Source organism: Anolis sagrei, chromosome 2 (genome assembly GCF_037176765.1).
Source record: "Anolis sagrei isolate rAnoSag1 chromosome 2, rAnoSag1.mat, whole genome shotgun sequence".
NCBI lineage: Eukaryota > Metazoa > Chordata > Lepidosauria > Squamata > Dactyloidae > Anolis > Anolis sagrei.
In genome coordinates, this window is record NC_090022.1 from 20,307,917 (window position 1) to 20,326,220 (window position 18,304).

Sequence of the window (18,304 nt, forward strand, 5' to 3'; positions counted from 1 at the left end):
CACATGGGTGGAGTTAGGACTCTGGGAAATTGACATGTTTGTTTTATGTCTGATATAATAGGTTGTGTTTAAATCTAATCCCAATTTGCTAAGTTATAATTTCTTTTTATATACTGTGTAGTTTAATTTTTGTTATGAAGTATTTATTAGTTGTTGAGTTCAGGCATTGCATGCTTGCCTTTTTGTGACTGGAAACCATCCTGAGTCCCTTTGGGGGGATAGGGTGGAATATAAATAAATAATAATAATAATAATAATAATTATTATTAGGACTCACGTGTGAATGGCATACAGCTCAAAATAGATTTTACTTTTGCTCACTTGTACTCTTTCTGGTACCCGAAACAGAATCTGTTGTCACTAAATCTCCATGGCTGCAAGCAACTCCCTGCAGATGCTCTGGCTCGCCTGGTGGAAAGTTTGCCACGGCTCATCAGACTAGACCTTTCGAAGACCCTGTGTGACACACAAGTGTTGGCCGCCATAGGCTCTTCTTGCCAACAGCTCCGTGAACTGAACATCTCCCTGTGCAGGACCCTGTCTTTGACATCTCTCTTCTACTTGGCGTATAACCCCCGCCAGGGCTCTTTTGGCTGTCAGTCATTGCAGAAACTCTGCATTTTTGGGCTAAAGGCTCCCAAAGGCCACTTAGGGGCCCTGCTCTTTGTGCTGCTGGCATTGCCCAGCCTCATGTCTTTGGTGGACAATTCCATCTCAAGGGTGTTGCGTCTGATCTACAAGCAGCGGTTTGACAGTTCCCAGTTGCCTCCTGGATTTCCCTCTCTGGCAGAGCTGTTCCAACACAGGATGAAAGCCCGTGGAGAAAAGGACACCTCCAGACTTACTTTGATTCTCAGGGAAATAATTGTGGTACGGGAATCTGTCTTGTCTTTAATCAATACCATGTGCCCCTATATGCAAAAAGCAACTGTCTTTCTAGAAGATAGACCTCTCTTGGCCGACAGCTTCCTCTCATGGCGCCACCTCACTCACTTGACCATCATCTGTGACAAACACAGAGACCTGAGTGAACTTTTGCCAATGATGGCAAGCCTTGGAGCTCAGCTTCATGGCCTCACGATCCGTCACTTCTTCTTGGCCATTGAGTCCTCTTTCCATGTTCTGCTGAGCTATTGCACAAACCTTCAAGAATTTGAAGGTTCATTCCTCCCTCCCAGGACATCTGTCTGTGACCGACAGGAAGACATTGACACCTTGGACTGGGATTTCAGCCTGCCCAGCTTTGAATTTCCTCAGCTTTGTCTGTTTACCCTGGAGTACCCTGATGCAAAGATTCCCTTGCCTTTCCGTCATGCCATGGTGTTGAGACAAAGCCTTGTAAATGTGCTGAAAGAGTCTCCTAATCTGAAATTCCTGACACTGCGTCACTTGCCTTTCTCCCTGGACAGGGTGTTTGAGAGGGTGCTGAAACCTCCAAGCACGGCTTTGAGGCACATTGATGAGCTGGTGTTATCTCAAATCAAGGTTTCCGTGCAGGTGGTGAACCTGATTTTGTCCTCTGAGAATGAACTGAGCTACCTCTCTCTGCTCAGATGCCCAGGTATCAGTCAAACAGACTATGACGAGTTCATCAGGAAAGTCGACAGGGAGGGCTTTGACGTGGAGATTCTGTGGAAATCCAGTTCTCCTTCCGAATGAATGGAGTATTTGTAACAATGTTTTTTTCTGTACCTGTCTAAATAATAAACAACCTTATTTCTGTTTTGATTTGTATCTACCTCCCATCCTTAGATGGCAAAAGCCATGATACATATCCTGAAGACAGAAGATGTTTCTGAAGTTTGTGGCTTTGTAGCATTATATTCACAAGTTATGAAAGCTTTACTCTTGATTTGCTTTTCATCATGTACATGGGTTGCTGTGAGTTTTCCTTGCTGTATGGCTGTGTTCCAGAAACATTCTCTCCTGATGTTTCACTCACATCTATGGAAGGCATCCTCAGGTTGTGAGGTTTGTTGGAAATAGTAACCTTCCAAGCCTCCACAGACTAAATTTATGTATTATTTATTTACAGTATTCATATTTCACCCTTCTCACCTTGCAGGGAACTCAGGGCGCATTACAATACACACATAAATGGCAAACATTCAATATCCACACCCCAGATGCCAGCCAGAGATGGGTCATAATCCTTGGACAAAGGACCTTCTTGGATCCCAGCAGGAGACCACCTACTCAGGGCCCCACAATTTCCTTTTGGAGGTCTTAGGCTGCCTGTGGGACAAAGGTCCGGGATAAAACTGTGATTATTACCCCCATCATCTTGTACTCTCCTTTTGTCCCCTGGCATGGGGAGATGTCTAGGGCAACAACTCTTATTGTGGACAGAGGCATCTACATAATCTGGTCAGGTGGGCTTTTGGATATTCCTTCGTTTGATACATTCAAAAACCAGCAGTTTCTATTAAGATCTGAGGTTTCCTAAAGATCTGAAATCCCATATTAACTTGGTGTGAAAAAAGAGAAAAAAGAAACTGGTAATTTCTCATTTTGATTATTAGCGAGAATAGTCTATTAAAAGACTAAAACATGAAATCATTTTTAAAGAAAGAGATATTATTAATTATATATGTAACTGCCCAAAGACTGGAAATCATATTTTTCCCCTTTTCTCTTTGACGTTCACACTTTTAGTATTTTTTTTTCTTTCTGTATTTTTAATTTTTAAAAGAAAATGGGAAAAAAGATATTTCTGTTGCTGCTTGAATGTGATCTGAAAGTGCTAGCTCTTTGAAAGGTGGAAGCTGTAGCACTGGTGAGTCTCTTTTATGACTCAACACTTTAGCCAGACTCCTGGAGTCACCCAGAAAAAGGGACGGATTGTCTCCCCGCAGAATGAGGCAGCTGAGAAAGTAAAGATCCGTTCATCAGAATCTGCATCAAAAAATTCCACGCATCCCTCATCATAATTGAGAGATACCAAGATTTTTTGGGGGTTATGCCTTAGGTTCAAAAGGATGGGCTTGGGGGAAGTGAAAGCCCAGAGCTCATTAGATGAGAAGGAGCCCCCTGAAGGCTTTCCTATAGCCCAGACATCCTCACTAGGACTAGGGATGAAAGATTTTTTTCTTCTGATGGTCTCTTTGGCAACACCCAGGACCCACATTTCCCCTTCCTCCTTCACCTCAACCTCCCACCATGGATTTCCTGAAGTGAATCTGTCACTGCCCAACACACAAGGCTCCCAATCAAATCGCTCAGGGACGCTGGGCAGCTTCTGTTCTTCAACTCCACAGATCACATTCTTCAGATCCATAGACAGAATGAGGAAGGTGTTTGCTGTGTTTGGGTCCAGAGTGACATCCACTGCAGGGGAAAGAGAGAAAGTGGCTGAATTGTTGATGGTTTCAAAGGAAAGATCAATATCAGCCGCTGAATAGTGGAAAGCAGAAAAGGCTTGTAATGACCAAATGCATCTTTACTTTTTATTATAATCCATTTGGCAAAAAAGCTAGCTAATGCAAACCTCGAGCCTAAAGAAGGTTTGGCAATCCAAAGCACAGCACCTAATTGCAGAACACACAAAATGGGGAAACTCTTGTAATTCCAAAAAAAATCTTTACTTTTTAAAAGGACAGTTGTGAATTTGTTAGAATATTTATTTGTTTATTTACCATATTTACATCCTTTCTCTACCCCAAGGTGACTTAAGGCGGCTTACATGTAGCACTAACATAGTGCCTTAAAACATACAATGTTAACTTAAAATAAATTGGATAAAATTAATACATATTAAAAATAATAAAAATACATTCCAATTGTTCAGATCTGTAGCTTTTTGGCAAAGAAATTAGCTCAAAAACAAAGTTGGAAGGCTTTAATTCGAAAGCATGCATTAGGGAATGCAACAAAGTTCCAACTGACAGTTTATTTCCCTCATACCTTGCCCTGAGACAAATCTCAGCATTTGAGATGACCTGTAAGTGCTTTTAGACTTCTTAAAGATAAGAAGAGTGGCTATCCTAATGTGCTCTAGTTCAAAGCAAGACAGGTTTGCAAAACCAAGTCCTGTTTTTTGCACCTTGTGGGATAATGTCCCAAGTTTTACTTGAAACATACTTGGATTGTCTGTAAAGTACATACCATTACTTTTTAAAACAGATGTAGAAGAAGCAAAGGTATGTAGAAGCAAAGGAAGGAAATGAAAAGAAAGGAAACAACACTGCTTGATACAAGCACTAATAAACGGTTCCGGCCCAAAATACCTTGAGTACCGCATCTCGGCCTACGAGCCCACGAGGACCTTGAGATCATCCGGGGAGGCCCTTCTCTCGGTCCCGCCTGCCTCACAGGCACGCCTGGCGGGGACTAGAGAGCGGGCCTTCTCGGTGGTGGCCCCCCGGCTGTGGAACTCCCTCCCTGCTGAAATCAGACAAGCGCCTTTCCTCATGGCCTTCCGCAAGGGCCTGAAAACCTGGCTCTTCGAAAAGGCCTTCAACTAAGTGCTATGTTTTTGGAATGACCACCGGAATGGATTATGACCATGAGATTGATTATGACCCAAACAAGACGAAGCGGATTTTTAGTTTAATTAGCTGTGTGTTAGTAAGATGTGTGTTATGGCCCTGATCTATTGTAACTGTTGTCTTTATGTTCTATGTTCTGTACACCGCCACGAGTCGCCTTCGGGCTGAGAGTGGCGGTTAACAAGTGCAAATAATAAATAAATAAATAAATAATAAATAAATAATAATAATAATAACAATAATAATAATAATTCATTTGTAGACCACCTTATCTCCCCGGAAGGACTCATCATCATCTACTTACAAATATCCTATTTATATTTGAGGAAGAACTTCCTCAGTATAAATCCTATTTATATCCTATTTATAACATGAGGAAGAACTTCCTGACTGTGAGAGCCGTTCAGCAGTGGAACTCTCTGCCCCAGAGTGTGGTGGAGGCTCCTTCTTTGGAAGCTTTTAAACAGAGGCTGGATGGCCATCTGTCAGGGGTGATTTGAATGCAATATTCCTGCTTCTTGGCAGGGGGTTGGACTGGATGGCCCATGAGGTCTCTTCCAACTATTTGATTCTATGATTCTATGATTTACAGAAATAAAATAGATTTCTCAAAGGAGACTCAAAGCGGCATAACATAAAAGCACTAGGACACGGAACAATGGTTTCAGACTACAGGAAAGGAGATTCCATATGAATATTAGGAAGAACTTCCTGACTATGAGAGCTGTTCAGCAGTGGAACTCTCTGCCCCGGAGTGTGATGGAGGCTCCTTCTTTGGAGCTTTTTAAGCAGAGGCTGGATGGCCATCTGTCAGGGGTGCTTTGAATGCGATTTTCCTTCTTCTTGGCAGGGGGTTGGACTGGATGGCCTATGAAATCTCTTCCAACTCTATGATTCTATGATTCTGTAAATGCTGACCTGCCATCTCACGTTACATGCCCACCTCCCCCCCCCCCCCCCACACACACACTACAAACACACCCTTACATTATTTCTAGATAGGTAGTTACCTTTATTTGGCATTTGTTTTGGAGACCATGCTGTATGGAGAGAAGAATAACAAATTGAAAGTCAAGCTACTTTACATGCAATGTGATAGTTAATGTTTTACATTGTCTGTCCGAAAAAAATGATGACGATTTAAATTTTAAAAATGAACATACATCCAATTATAGTTTGTCCCTTTCAAAACAGGCTCCTTGTGATTGAATATAGCGATTCTAGTGCCACTGCCACTCTTTATAGCAGCGGAGGAAGTTTTCACTTGAGATGTTCAAAGCCCTTGTTGCAGCTGCCTGGATGTTTTCAACTGTTCTAACTTGCTGTCTTTTGAGGTGGGTTTTGAGCTTAGTGGAAAGAAATTGCATGAAGGAGTCAGTATTGTGTGTGTGTGTGTGTGTGTGTGTGTGTCAGGAACGACTTGAGAAACTGCAAGTTGCTTCTGGTGTGAGAGAATTGGCCGTCTGCAAGGACATTGCCCAGGAGATGCCCGGATGTTTTGATGTTTTACCATCCTTGTGGAAGGCTTCTCTCATGTCCCTGCATGGGGAGGTGGAGCTGATAGATGGAGCTCATCCACACTCTCCCAGGATTCAAATCTGTGACCTGTCAGTCTTTAGTCCTGCTGGCACAAGGGTTTAACCCACTGCACCACTGGGGCTCCAGGAGTCACAACAGCCTTCACAGAAGTTGCATTTTTCTCTGTTCTTGACTCCTCTACACTTTTGCCCATGGCAAGACACAAAAGCAACTATGAACTTTGCTAACATACTGACTACTACAAAGGTGCATGTTCAACTGAGAAGTTCAAACTGTATGATGGGGTTCCCCCTCCACCTGCCCCAACCCCCACTTTTCTTTCTTGTCCTTTCTGTGCTGTGCAGAAAACACATTCCCATTCTGCACATAATTTCCAAAGACAAAATGGCAACGGAGAGGTTTACATGGTGAGCTGAGAGGCCAGATGAAACAACCTCCTGCTATATGACAGCTAGACGGGCCATCTCCATTCTCTATGTTTGGGCTCATTATACCTACCAGGTCCCTGGAATAGAAATGCTCCAGAATGGTTCAGGAGGCGTTCAGACACTTTGCCACTAACCCGGAGCAAAGTGAAGTGCATTCTCGGTACAAAAGCAGCCATTAATCAGGCAAAATTGGAGCTGGAAATAACATTTGTCACACCGAAATGCCTCAATACAGTGCATCAGAGAGTCAAAGAAAATCCGCTTCTATGAAGCTGCCAAAAATATTCTTGGCTCCAAGTGTAACTGTCTCTTCTATAAACACTCCTCCACATCAAAATTTCACTTGGTATTCCACCTCAGAAATTTACCTTTGGTCAGTGCATACTCCAGGGAATCTGTCACAAAGAGAAAAAAGTTACAAGTTTAATCATTGTAATCTGTACAAAAGCCTCATAAAGCTGAGCATATCCGTTAATAAGGGTGAGTATCTCTTTTACAAAATGCCTGGAACCAGAAATGTTTTTTTTTATTATTTCAGGTTTTTCTTTTGGATTTTGGAATACTTGCACATACATAATGTGATCTCTTCCAAATGGGACCCGGGTTTAAACACAAACACTATGTATGTTATACACATACATAAAATCTGCACAGATATAAAGTGGCAACATCAAGGTTCTCTTTTTGGAATGAAACAAAAAATATTTCCAAGGCATGGATGGTTGAATATATAGATACAGAATCCATGGATATAGAAGGTTGGATATCCATGGATTTCCCTATTCACCATTTGCATTGTGAGATTTACTCAGGGCTGGTAGGAAGTTGTGTTTGGCCTTTTGGTGTTGCAATTTCAATAATAATAATAATAATAATAATAATAATAATAATAATAATACCATCTGCAGCTGCAAAAGGCCACCTTACTGGGACCACCGATACATCACACAGTCCTAGATGCTTGGGAAGTGTCTGATGTGTGATCCAATACAACAGCCAGCAGAGTGTTTGCTGTGGACTCATCTTGTTGTTTCAAATAATAATAATAATAATAATAATAATAATAATAATAATAATAAATTTATATTCCGCCCTTCTCACCCCAAAGGGGACTCAGGGCAGATCACAGTACACATACACGGCAAACATTCAATGCCGTTTTTTGGACAGGACAAAGACAGACAGAACAGAAAGGAGGTATTCATTGTGTTGTGTTGAACATCCAGCTTGTTGGCGCCTTGGGAAGTTGCCAGCCACAGGGAGGTACTGTCACTCCATCCTCTATGACGAAGAGCCATCAGGACTTCCTCCTTCCTTTTGGTCATCGGAATTCTTTGATCTTTTTCTTTTATGGTGTGGTAAAATACCTCCCCCACATTTGCGGTACCTAATTTCTCTAATCACAGCTGTAAGCTGTTTTCAAACTGCTTAAGTAAACATTTGTATTGTCGAAGGCTTTCATGGCTGGAATCACTGGGTTGTTGCAGGTTTTTCAGGCTATATGGCCATGTTTTAGAAGCATTCTCTCCTGACAGTTCACCTGCATCTATGGCAAGCATCCTCAGAGGTGGTGAGGTCTGTTGGAACTAGGAAATTTGGGTTTATATATCTGTGGAATGTCCCGGGTGGGAGAAAGAACTCTTGTCTGTTGGAGCTAGGTGTGAATGTTTCAGTAGGGCATCTTGATTAACATTTGATGGCCTGACAGTTTTTTGGTGTGGCTTGTTAGTGCCTGGGGGAATCTTTTGTTTAGAGGTGATTAGCTGTCTTCTCTGGAGTTTAACTGTGTTTGAGTGTTGTTTTGCTATTATGATTTTAGAGGTTTTTTTTAATACTGGTAGCCAGATTTTGTTCATTTTCATGGTTTTACCCTTTCTGTTGAAATTATCCACATGCTTATGGATTTTAAGTGGTTGATGGAAAAAAGGAAGGGGCCTGAGGCTGTTAGGAATGGTGGGAGTTGAAGTCCAAAACACCTGGAGGGCCCAAGTTTGCCCATGCCTATTGTAGAAGAATATATTGCAGAAGAATATTGTCATCTGGAGGAGGCAAGCCAGGTGGTGTACATAGTTGCCTATTTTTTTAAATTTCCAAACCTCCTAAAAGTCTTAAAAGGGCGAAGTTCACCTTTAAGAGAAAATCTGCATTCTTGCATTGTTAAGAGCTAATTGGAAAGGCGAAATGAGGGAAGCCTTGGTCCAGGTGGCTGACCTTCACTCCCCTTCTGTTATCTTAGAAAGTTATGGGGAGGTATTAGACATGTCAAAACACTGGTCAAAACATGTGTGGTTGATTAAAACATTATTCTGAGCAGCAGAAAAGATATAACAAAACCATACATCCCAGGGCTATTCTGGACAGGCCCTATACCCAAGGATCTGATCCCAGGTTTTCTGTTTATCCCAGATTATCTGGCAGTGTGGACTCATATAATCCCATTTAAGGCAGAACACCTTGGATCAGATACTGGGATATAGAGTCTGTCTGTAAGGGTCATCAGCCAATGTCAAACTTCAGTGCAGTCTGAGATACAGAGCTGCTTAACTTGCCAACACCTGAGTCATCCCCATTGCTGATTCAACGAGTTCCCAGCAACAGAAGGGGGAGAGCTTGTTTGGTTAGACTTCTTTTTTTCATGCTTTAACTATTATGCCTGCTTTTGCAAATTTTCTTGCTAGCTGGGTTGTAGTAGCATTTGGGGGGTATATGGCCATGTTCTAGAACGGATTCCTCAAACTGTTAGAGGCCCGGATTATAATTTGAAAAAAGCATGAATGAATTCCTATGCACACTACACATATCTTATTTGTAGTGCAAGAAACACCTAAAACAATACAATAATTAAAATGAAGAACAATCTTAACAAATATAAACTTATTAGTATTTCAATGGGTACAAAGCCCTGCAAACAAGTACATGATCACCAAATGGAGTACCTCCCCATCCTCACACACATACCAAAGGGCTCAGGACTCTAAAGCCAGCCAAATTATTCTTGGCACTTCAGGCAGAAAATTCCATTAGCAACCTTCCCTGTCACAAAATATTCTGCCCTTTCTTTTTCAACAAAAATCTGCTCCTAAAGGCAACTGGCTCACTCTAGCTAGTGACTGGTGACATCCATTCTCTACCTGGAGAAGTCCCCTTTAGGCCAACCTTTATATACAAATATAAATGTTGGCATAAAGAGGACTTCTCCAGGGAGATGTTGACAAGCTGGAATGTGTCCAGAAAAGGATGACTCTAATGATCAAGAGTCTGGAGAACAAGCCCTATGAGGAGCGGCTTAAACAGCTGGGCATGTTTAGCCTGAAGAAGATAAGGCTGTGAGGAGACATGATGAGGACCATGTATCAAGATGTGAGGTAAAGTCATAGGGAGGAGGAAGCAAACTTGTTTTCTGCTGCCCTGGAGACTAGGATGCAGAACAACGGCTTCAAACTACAGGAAAGGAGATTCCACGAGGAAGAACTTCCTGTCTGTGAGAGCTATTCAGCTCTCTGCCCCGGAGTATGGTGGAGACCTTTCTTTGGAGGCTTTTAAGCAGAGGCTGGATGGCCATCTGTTGGGGGAGCTTTGTGATTTTCCTGCTTCTTTGCAGGGTGTTGGACTGGATGGCCCACAAGGTATTTTCCAACTCTGTGATTCTATGATAAATACTTTGTTATCCAGCTTGGTGTAGTGGTTTTGAGAAGGACCTATGTCTCCATAAAAGCCCACTGGTTGAAGCCACACTCACATCCTTGGAGAAAGGCAAGGGCAAAACCCTCTCAAGGGAAAAACATTGCTGAGAAAACCCCATGAGTGGTTTGCCTTCAAGGATGCCATAAGTTGGAAGTACACAACAACAACAACAACAACAACAACAACAACAACAACAAAAATACCTGTATATACTCTCATAGTCATTTCTACAGCAGCTACTTTTTGTGAGAAAGTTTGGACTCTTCCTTCCAATCCAGGAAGTAGGTATGGTGTATAATCACGTTCCCTCTTCTCAAACCTGGAAGGAGAAATGGTGAAGTTCACAAAAGGTACTAAAAGACTGGGATTCTTCTCCCAAAGAAGTAAATCACGATTTAAATGGAAGCAGGCAAAGTGAGGTCTGAATGCTACACACTGTAACGGATTGGCCTGCCCTGCAGGGTTGGTGTATAAGGGTTGGTGTAAAGCAGAAGCCAGGCCCAGCTTGCTAACGCTAAGCAGAGCCGAGGGGTGGAACAATCAGTCAGTCTCTAAGAGTGAAACCTGGGCCTCCAGGTTAATGTTGAGTCCAAGAGTACACCCCAAACTGAGTGAAGTTGAACTGCTTACCTTTTCAAAGTGCTTTTGATGTCCTGAAAGAAACACAACAAGCACGTTTTAACCACTATGCAGACAGAAAACACAGATTTTTTTAAAGTGGAGATACTGTTGGCTTTTTCTTCCTTCTCTGTGGTTGCTTCCAAACTAACTTTTCTAGCTATTCTGTGTTCATTTGTTTGAAATGGCAAAACTTAGACTGTTTCATGATTTTGGGTGCATCTAGCACCACTGAAACTGTCATGGTCTGACACTATGGAATCCTTTTTCTAACCTTAAGAAATGGGGCTACAAAGTGGAGTCCATGACATGCAATTGTGGAGAAGAGCAAACCACAGACCACCTACTACAATGCAGTCCGAGCACATGTATGTGTATATGAGCACATTTGAAGACCACCTACTACAATGCAGTCTGAGCACATGGAGGACCTTCTCACAGTGACACCAGAGGCACTCCAAGTGGCCAGCTTCTGGTCTAAGGACATTTAGCATAATGCCAAAAAAAAAACCTTTGTTTTTGCTTTTAAATGCATTTTAACTGTACCTTCAACTCACTTCTGACATGATAAATAAATAAACTACGGAATCCTGGGGTTGGAGTTTTACAAGGTCTTTAGCCTTATCTACTAGTGCGCCAGGCTGTATCCACACTACAGAGTTCATTCAGGTTTATTTATTTATCTATTTATTTGTACCCCGTACTTCTCAACCCCTGAGGGGGGACTCAGGGCGGCTTACAATCAGCAGCAATTCGATGCCAACACACACACCATATCAATATGACACAGATTCAACATTAATTAAAACATTAAATTATAAAATAGTTATTTAAAACATTTAAAACACAATTAATAACAATAACAATATAATTGCATCCAAGTTCAGTTGAGAGACACAGTCCAAAGCCTGAGCATTATCAATTCAAATATAATATTGCTACTGCTGTTAAGCCTGCTGCCCAAATGCCTGGTCCCAAACACATGTTTTGAGCTTTTTCCTGAAGGAAAGGAGGGATGGGGCCAATCTGATTTCCCTGGGGAGTGTGTTCCACAGATGGGGGCCACCACTGAGAAGGCCCCATCTCTCGTCCCCGCCGGTCATGTTTGCGAAGAGGGCAGGACTGAGAGCAGGGCCTCCCCAGATGATCCTTAGAGTCCAAGGTGGATCGTAAAGGGAGATACGTTTGGACAAATAAGCTGGGCCACTTCAAATAGCATGGCTTTGTGATCAAGGGAGCTATAGTGAGGTATCTGATTCTGCATTCATTGACAGAGAAGGCCTTATAAAACCACAGCTTCAAGGATTCCATTCCACTGAGTCATGACAGTTAAAGAGTCCAGTTTTGTTTTTGCAGACGAGGAGAGCAATCTGGCAACCAGGGGAGAAACTCTCCTTCCATTTCCCACAGAGTTTTCTCTGAATCTTCTATTAGGCATCAAAAAGTCACAGTCCTACCAATAATGACTGGGATTCAGTATTGCAACTATGGATTCTTAACCCAGAACTATGGATCTATCATTAATTTTTATTTGTAAAGGCTGTGTGTTGCCAATTTTGACACTATCGTCATGCTGTGATTGACAGAAGTTCTCCTACCAGTTGAGAGATATAAGATTGATGTTTCCACCCCATCTCCTGCCACTAATCTCTGGTGCAAGGAAGAATTGCAACAGGGATCTTGTTTCTGGTTGTCACACCAAAGATCAGTAATGGGAGGCAGATGCAAACAGTCTGCTGTGATTCGGACTGATAGGAGAACAGACCTCTGTTGCTCAGAGCAGCTGATGACTGGTCAAGCAGAATGAGGTTTGGGCCATGAAAAGCTACCTAGGACATTATCACGTGGGCCTCCTAAAATGGGTTCTCCCATGGCAAACTGGTCTCGGCAGAGATGGAAGCAGGCCTGCCCAGCTCCTCTTACCACAGAATTCATTTTTGCAGGCTTTTCTGTGTGATGAAACAAGCTATTGGGGGGAAGGATGGGGGGATTGTGATGTCCATTATGAGTTGCGCTTCCCTGCCTGTCCACCAAACCAAACCAAACCCTTTATGCTTTGACTTACCTGCAGGAATTCATCTGCTGGTTGCTGAAACTTCTCATTCATCACTGCGATAAGGTTGCTGAGAGACAGCAACTCTTTTGAAAGGGTTGAGATATTTCTTTCGTACTTTTCCTTGATGCTGCTCTCAAGGTCTTGCAGCTGACCTAGCCAGAAACCCTTTTTTTCTTTAAGGAAGTTGTTCATTTGGTCAAAAGCAGAACTGATATTCTGATTCTCAAGTTCTATTTGATTCTAAGGGGAAAATCCACAGAGAAATAAAAAGTGAAATTGGAGAGTAAGCAGTATTAGATGAAGAAGAAAATCAAGGGGAATGAGCTACTAGTTTATGACCAAAATGGACTTGGCATATGTCAAGCTCTTTCCAAATACCATCAGCAGAGGCACCTCCACAAACAACAAAAACCAGAGGAGAGACTGACCCACTCCATGCATAACTGGCAGCAACTCCCAAGTTCCCTGCACCTATGAGAGCAAAGAAAGTGTGAGGGCAGTGGTGATGCATGTGGAAAGCAGATCAGTTTAGATATTGGCCCAAACGGGACATCCATGGTGGCCAGGAACTTTAATGGAGCTCTGTGGCTGATGAGATACAGGCTCCATGGTGACATGGAAGGTGAGGTGACAGTCCAGTGAGGCCAATGCAGTCTCAACCTATCTGGACCGTGTTAATACCAGCCAGCATATATTTACCCTGAGGTTGGATCTACTTTGCTATGTAATCCAGTTTCCAAATCCAGATTATCTACTTTGAATTTAATTATATGGGTCCAAACTGCCATATAATTCAGTACAAATCATATAATCTGGATTCAGAAATTGATTATATGGCAGTGTAGATCCAGCCTCAGGGTAAATTCACTCTGCCATATAATCCAGTTTCTGAATCCAGGTATCTGCTTTGAACTGGATCATATGAGTCCACACTGCCATATAACCCAGTTCAAAGCAGATAATCTGAATTCAGAAACTGGATTATTTGGCAATGTAGTCTGGGCCTAAGACTGGATCTAAGCTGCCATATAATCCAGTTTCTGAATCAAGATTATCTGCTTTGAACTGGATTATATGAGTCTACACTGCCATATAATCCAGTTCAAAGCAGATAATCTCGATTCAGAAACTGGATTATATGGCTGTGTAGATGGGGCTTGGGTCAACTGAAATCTAGTAATGTACAAGTCATAACAACAAGAAACACCTACTAAACATTCTTTTCTCCCATGGTCCTCAATGGTCATCTGTTTCATAACACTCATTCTCCTTTTCTGCAGAGATTTCATATTGGCCTCAATTTGATCCTGTAGAAACGGAAAAAGCTGTTGCTGAGGCAGGAAGTGATCCCCTGATACCAATTATTATTATCAGCATCAGAATCATCCACACCACCAATGCTATTGTTCTCCTTCCCCTCTTCCTCTCCTACTGCCCTGGGATTCAAGGCAGATCACAGAAGTTAAAACAGGACATAGTTAAAGGTTAACATCATACAAATATTACAATATATTTAAACTAAAGTGGCCTCCTTAGAACACTGTCTTGAGGAACGTCTTCCATCAACAATGTCTTGGCATCTTCTGGGACTGGCAGCTTGTAGTCCAAGAAGGAGGTAGACTGTGTTGTCAAATAAAATACAAGACCGTGTTTCTGCACTAAGAATTGTATAAAAGAAATAACGTTAGCTAGTGTTGTTTGTTTGTTCCCAAGGTGACCCATTTAAGGTGGAATCAGGTGTCAAACAGGGATGTGTTACTGCCCAAACTTTATTTTCCATCTTCATCACTATGACACTTCATCTTGCCGATGGAAAGCTTCCCATCAAAGTGGAAATAATCTTTTGGACAGATGGCAAGCTATTTCACCTCAGCAGACTGAAAGCCAAAACTAAGGTCACAACAACATCTGTTATAGAAATCCAACATGCTGATGACAATGTCGTCTGTGCGCATTCAGAAAAAGACCCACAAGCCACTCTAAACACCTTTGGAGAAGCAATGAGAAGCTCAGCCTCTCATTGAACATCGAGAAAACCAAAGTGCTCTTCCAGCAGTCACCAGCCAATCCCTCTGCAATGCCAGAAATACAGCTTAATGGTGTAACTTTAGAAAATGTTGACCATTTCTGCTACCTTGGCAATCACTTCTCCACAAAAGTCAACATTAACACTGTAGTACAACACCACCTGAGCTCTGCAAGTGCAGCATTTTTCCAAAAAAAGCACAGAGTGTTTGAGGACCAGAACATCCGTAGGGAGACCAAAGTGTTTATTTATAAAGCTACTGTCCTCCCAACCCTGCTATATGCCTGCAAAATGTGGATTATCTAAAGATGTCACACTCAACTCCTGGAACAATTCCATCAGCATTGCCTCCGAAAATTCCTGCAAATCTCTTGGGAAGACAGGGGGTCAAATGTCAGTGTGATGAAAGAAGCAAAGACCGCCAGCACTGAAGCCATGCTCCTATGCCATGAACTCCACTGGACTGGCCAAGTTGTCCGAATGCCCGATCACCACCTACCAAAGCAGTTACTATACTCCGGACTCAAGAACAGAAAACAGAATGTTGGTGGACAGGAAAAGAGATTTAAAGCTGAGCTTAAAGACAACCTTAAAAATTGTGGCATAGACACTGAGAACTGCGAAGCCCTGGCCCTTGAGTGCTGTAACTGGAGGTCAGCTGTGACCAACAGTGCTGCAGAATTTGAAGAGGCACAAATGGAGGGCGAAAGGGAGAAACATGCCAAGAGGAACGTGTGTCATGCCAACTCTGACTGGGACCACCTTTCACCTGGAAACCAATGTCATCACAGCGGGAGAACATGTGGATCAAGAATAGGGCTCCACAGCCACCTACGGACCCACCATCAAGACACTACACTTTGAGGATCATCTTTGAGCTATGAGAGATCACCTAAGTAAGTAAGTTATGCATATTAGCACTTGCTAAAATCCCCTCTTCTATAAAGCCATTTAGCAGGAAAGGCTACAACTCCCAGAATTCCATAGCCAGGGTAGTTATAGTGCATTCATTCCGCAGTGTAAATGCATCCTTGGGCTATATCCTTAGATCTCTCTGCTCCAGAAGTCCAAGTACTCCAGGGAACAACAAATCTTAGATAGGCCTGTGACAGTTTCCAAGCAATGTGGATGTACCCTTTTGAGAGTAAATGCTGCCCTGCATCCCTGTAGTGCAGAGTGTTCTCCTACCTTGTACTCTGGGACAACATCTTCCCAGGAGACCACAACATGATCCAGATGCTCCTTGGACCGTTCACATACAGAGCAAAGGATTGTCTCATCCTCCTTGCAGAAGCGGTCCAGGGGTAGCCAGTGCTTGGCACATGTGCCCATCTTCTTCCACTGGGTCCTTTTCTCCTCTTCCAGTTTCTGGACTCTTTCTATCATGTTGACCAGCAGCCGATTGGGCTGGAAGTTCCTCTGTGGCACCATCTGCCGGCATTGTGGGCAAGAACCACACCTGTTGGATGCCCCCCAGTATTGGCTGAGGCAGGCCTGGCAGAAGTTGTGCCCACAATCGATGGTCACAGGATTTTTGAAGGTTTCCAGGCAGATGGGACAGGTCCATTCGTAGCTGAGCTCCATGGCAGCAAAAACTCAAAGCTGCTTTTCTTTCCTTCTTGTGAACACAAGCCTTTATTTTCACTTTTGATTTCAAAGGAACATTACAGGCAAGAGTGTGTTTTGACCTGCAAATGATTCAGCTTGGGGAGAGTCCTGTATTGCCTTTCTGTTAAAATCCTTTCTCCCAGTCCATTTTTTTTAACCCTCTCGATCTTGAGTTCCTCTGAAACTGAAAAGTTTTTATACTTTCTACATTTCCCCCCTTTCCATTATGAAAAACAAAGAACAGGATGCATATTTTTTTAAAAAAAAATTGGTCAGGAGAAGCAGGAAGAAGGAACAGAAGCCACTGTTTATGGCAGTACAATTCATTTTTCTCAATGTGTTTCGTGTTTGAGTAGCAAGCTTAAAAATGCTTTCATTAGATAATAATTAACCCCATAATCTCCTACAAACATACCTAGGAGAAAGTCCATGTGGATTCTGAATACACTTACGTTGTAATTTGTGAACCTCCCAGGAAAGCTATATTACACAATGTAACACAATTTTTGTTCCTGAGTTATAAATGTCATTTCCTAATTGGTTCTACAATAAAAACATGGGAAAAGTTTATTAAACTGCAAAAACTTTGTTTTTTCTGGACATCCTGCAGCACATTTTTGCTATAGTTTTTCAGTAAATAGAGTCTCTACTAATGCAACATAGTTGGTGGCAGCCACAAAAATGAAGGTTCTGGAGTATAACAACTCTTTTCAAAGTACGTACTGGGTAATTAAACAGGGATAATACTTTCAAAACTGGAACAGATTGTTTTTTCAAATTTTGTTACATAGTATTTGTTATTATTTTACTGACACAAAACAGTATGTCACTGCAAACGAGATATATATGCTGGATTTCGTATCACAAAATCACAAGTCAAACACTTCCCAAGGGAAGTGTCATTTTTGAATGATGCACACAGATCCAAGTAAGATTTTATTTATTTATTTATTTCGTACACTTTTACCCCTCCCTTCTCCCCACAAGAGGGGACTCAGGGCGGCCTCACCTAAGTACCGAACAATGCTATCATCATATAAATAATAAACAATTACATTAAAATATTAAAACAATTCATTAAAACAATAAATTAGTCACGCTACTTAAAACCAAATCCAAGCCTGGGGACTAAATCAATGTCACAGTATCCAATTCCTCTTTCCAATTGCTGCTATCCATTAATCGAACGCCTGGTCCCAAAGCCAAGTATTCAATTTTCTCCTAAAGGACAGGAGGGAGGTGGCCAGCCTGATGTCCTTGGGGAGAGAGTTCCACAGGTGGGGGGCCACTGCTGAGAAGGCCCTGTCTCTCACCCCCACCAACCGCATTTGCGGTGGTTTTGGAATCAAGAGCAGGGACTCTCCTGAAGATCTTAAACTTCGTGATAGTTCCTAACAGAAGATACGTTCGGACAGGCCTTTTGCAGTTGACAGATCATTCTATTGTTTTCAAATGCCGGCTGAGATCTTTTGGCACGGCATCTTGTGTGCTGATTACCACTGGAACCTCCTCCTCCTCCTCCTTATTTTTTACCTGTCTCCTCTTAAGGCTCAAAGTAGATATAGATAAAAACACAATACAATACAATAGTAAAAACACAAATTAAAAGACAAGCCAGTACACATTAAAATCAACTACACATAAACTAAAACGTGTCAATTTAATCCATTGTTTCAAATTGACTGGGTACATTTAGCAGAAGAGATAAACATATGATTTCTAAAATCCAAACAACCCATTTAGCTGTTGAATCTCTTCCCACGGGTCATTTCACACTCTAGGGGTGGTTGTCAACAAAAGAGTGAAAAACAAACAAACCTAGTTTTGTTTTTGTATTTATTTCTTTATTTCCATTATT

General features: G+C 42.1%; 1 protein-coding gene across 1 annotated transcript; it reads right to left on the minus strand.

The window, feature by feature from the left end:
- Positions 1–2,009: 2,009 nt before the first annotated feature.
- Positions 2,010–16,764, minus strand: LOC132765212 (zinc finger protein RFP-like). Its single transcript, XM_060759440.2, has 8 exons — positions 16,027–16,764; positions 14,024–14,119; positions 12,822–13,052; positions 10,769–10,791; positions 10,342–10,457; positions 6,823–6,849; positions 5,498–5,527; positions 2,010–3,327 (listed from the first exon to the last, which is right to left on the minus strand). Exons 1-8 carry the CDS (start codon positions 16,420–16,422, stop codon positions 2,795–2,797), a joined length of 1,452 nt encoding a protein of 483 aa, XP_060615423.2. The 5' UTR covers positions 16,423–16,764; the 3' UTR covers positions 2,010–2,794.
- Between the last annotated feature and the right edge of the window lie 1,540 nt (positions 16,765–18,304).

Excerpts from the sequence above, each read along its gene's own strand:
- LOC132765212 (XM_060759440.2), bottom strand. The coding sequence starts at position 16,422 with ATGGAGCTCAGCTACGAATGGACCTGTCCCATCTGCCTGGAAACCTTC. Across the intron at positions 13,053-14,023 it reads ATGGGAGAAAAGAATGTTTA|AATCAAATAGAACTTGAGAA; the intron begins GTAGGTGTTTCT and ends TTTTCCCCTTAG. Across the intron at positions 3,328-5,497 it reads AAAACAAATGCCAAATAAAG|TGGATGTCACTCTGGACCCA; the intron begins GTAACTACCTAT and ends TTTCCCCTGCAG.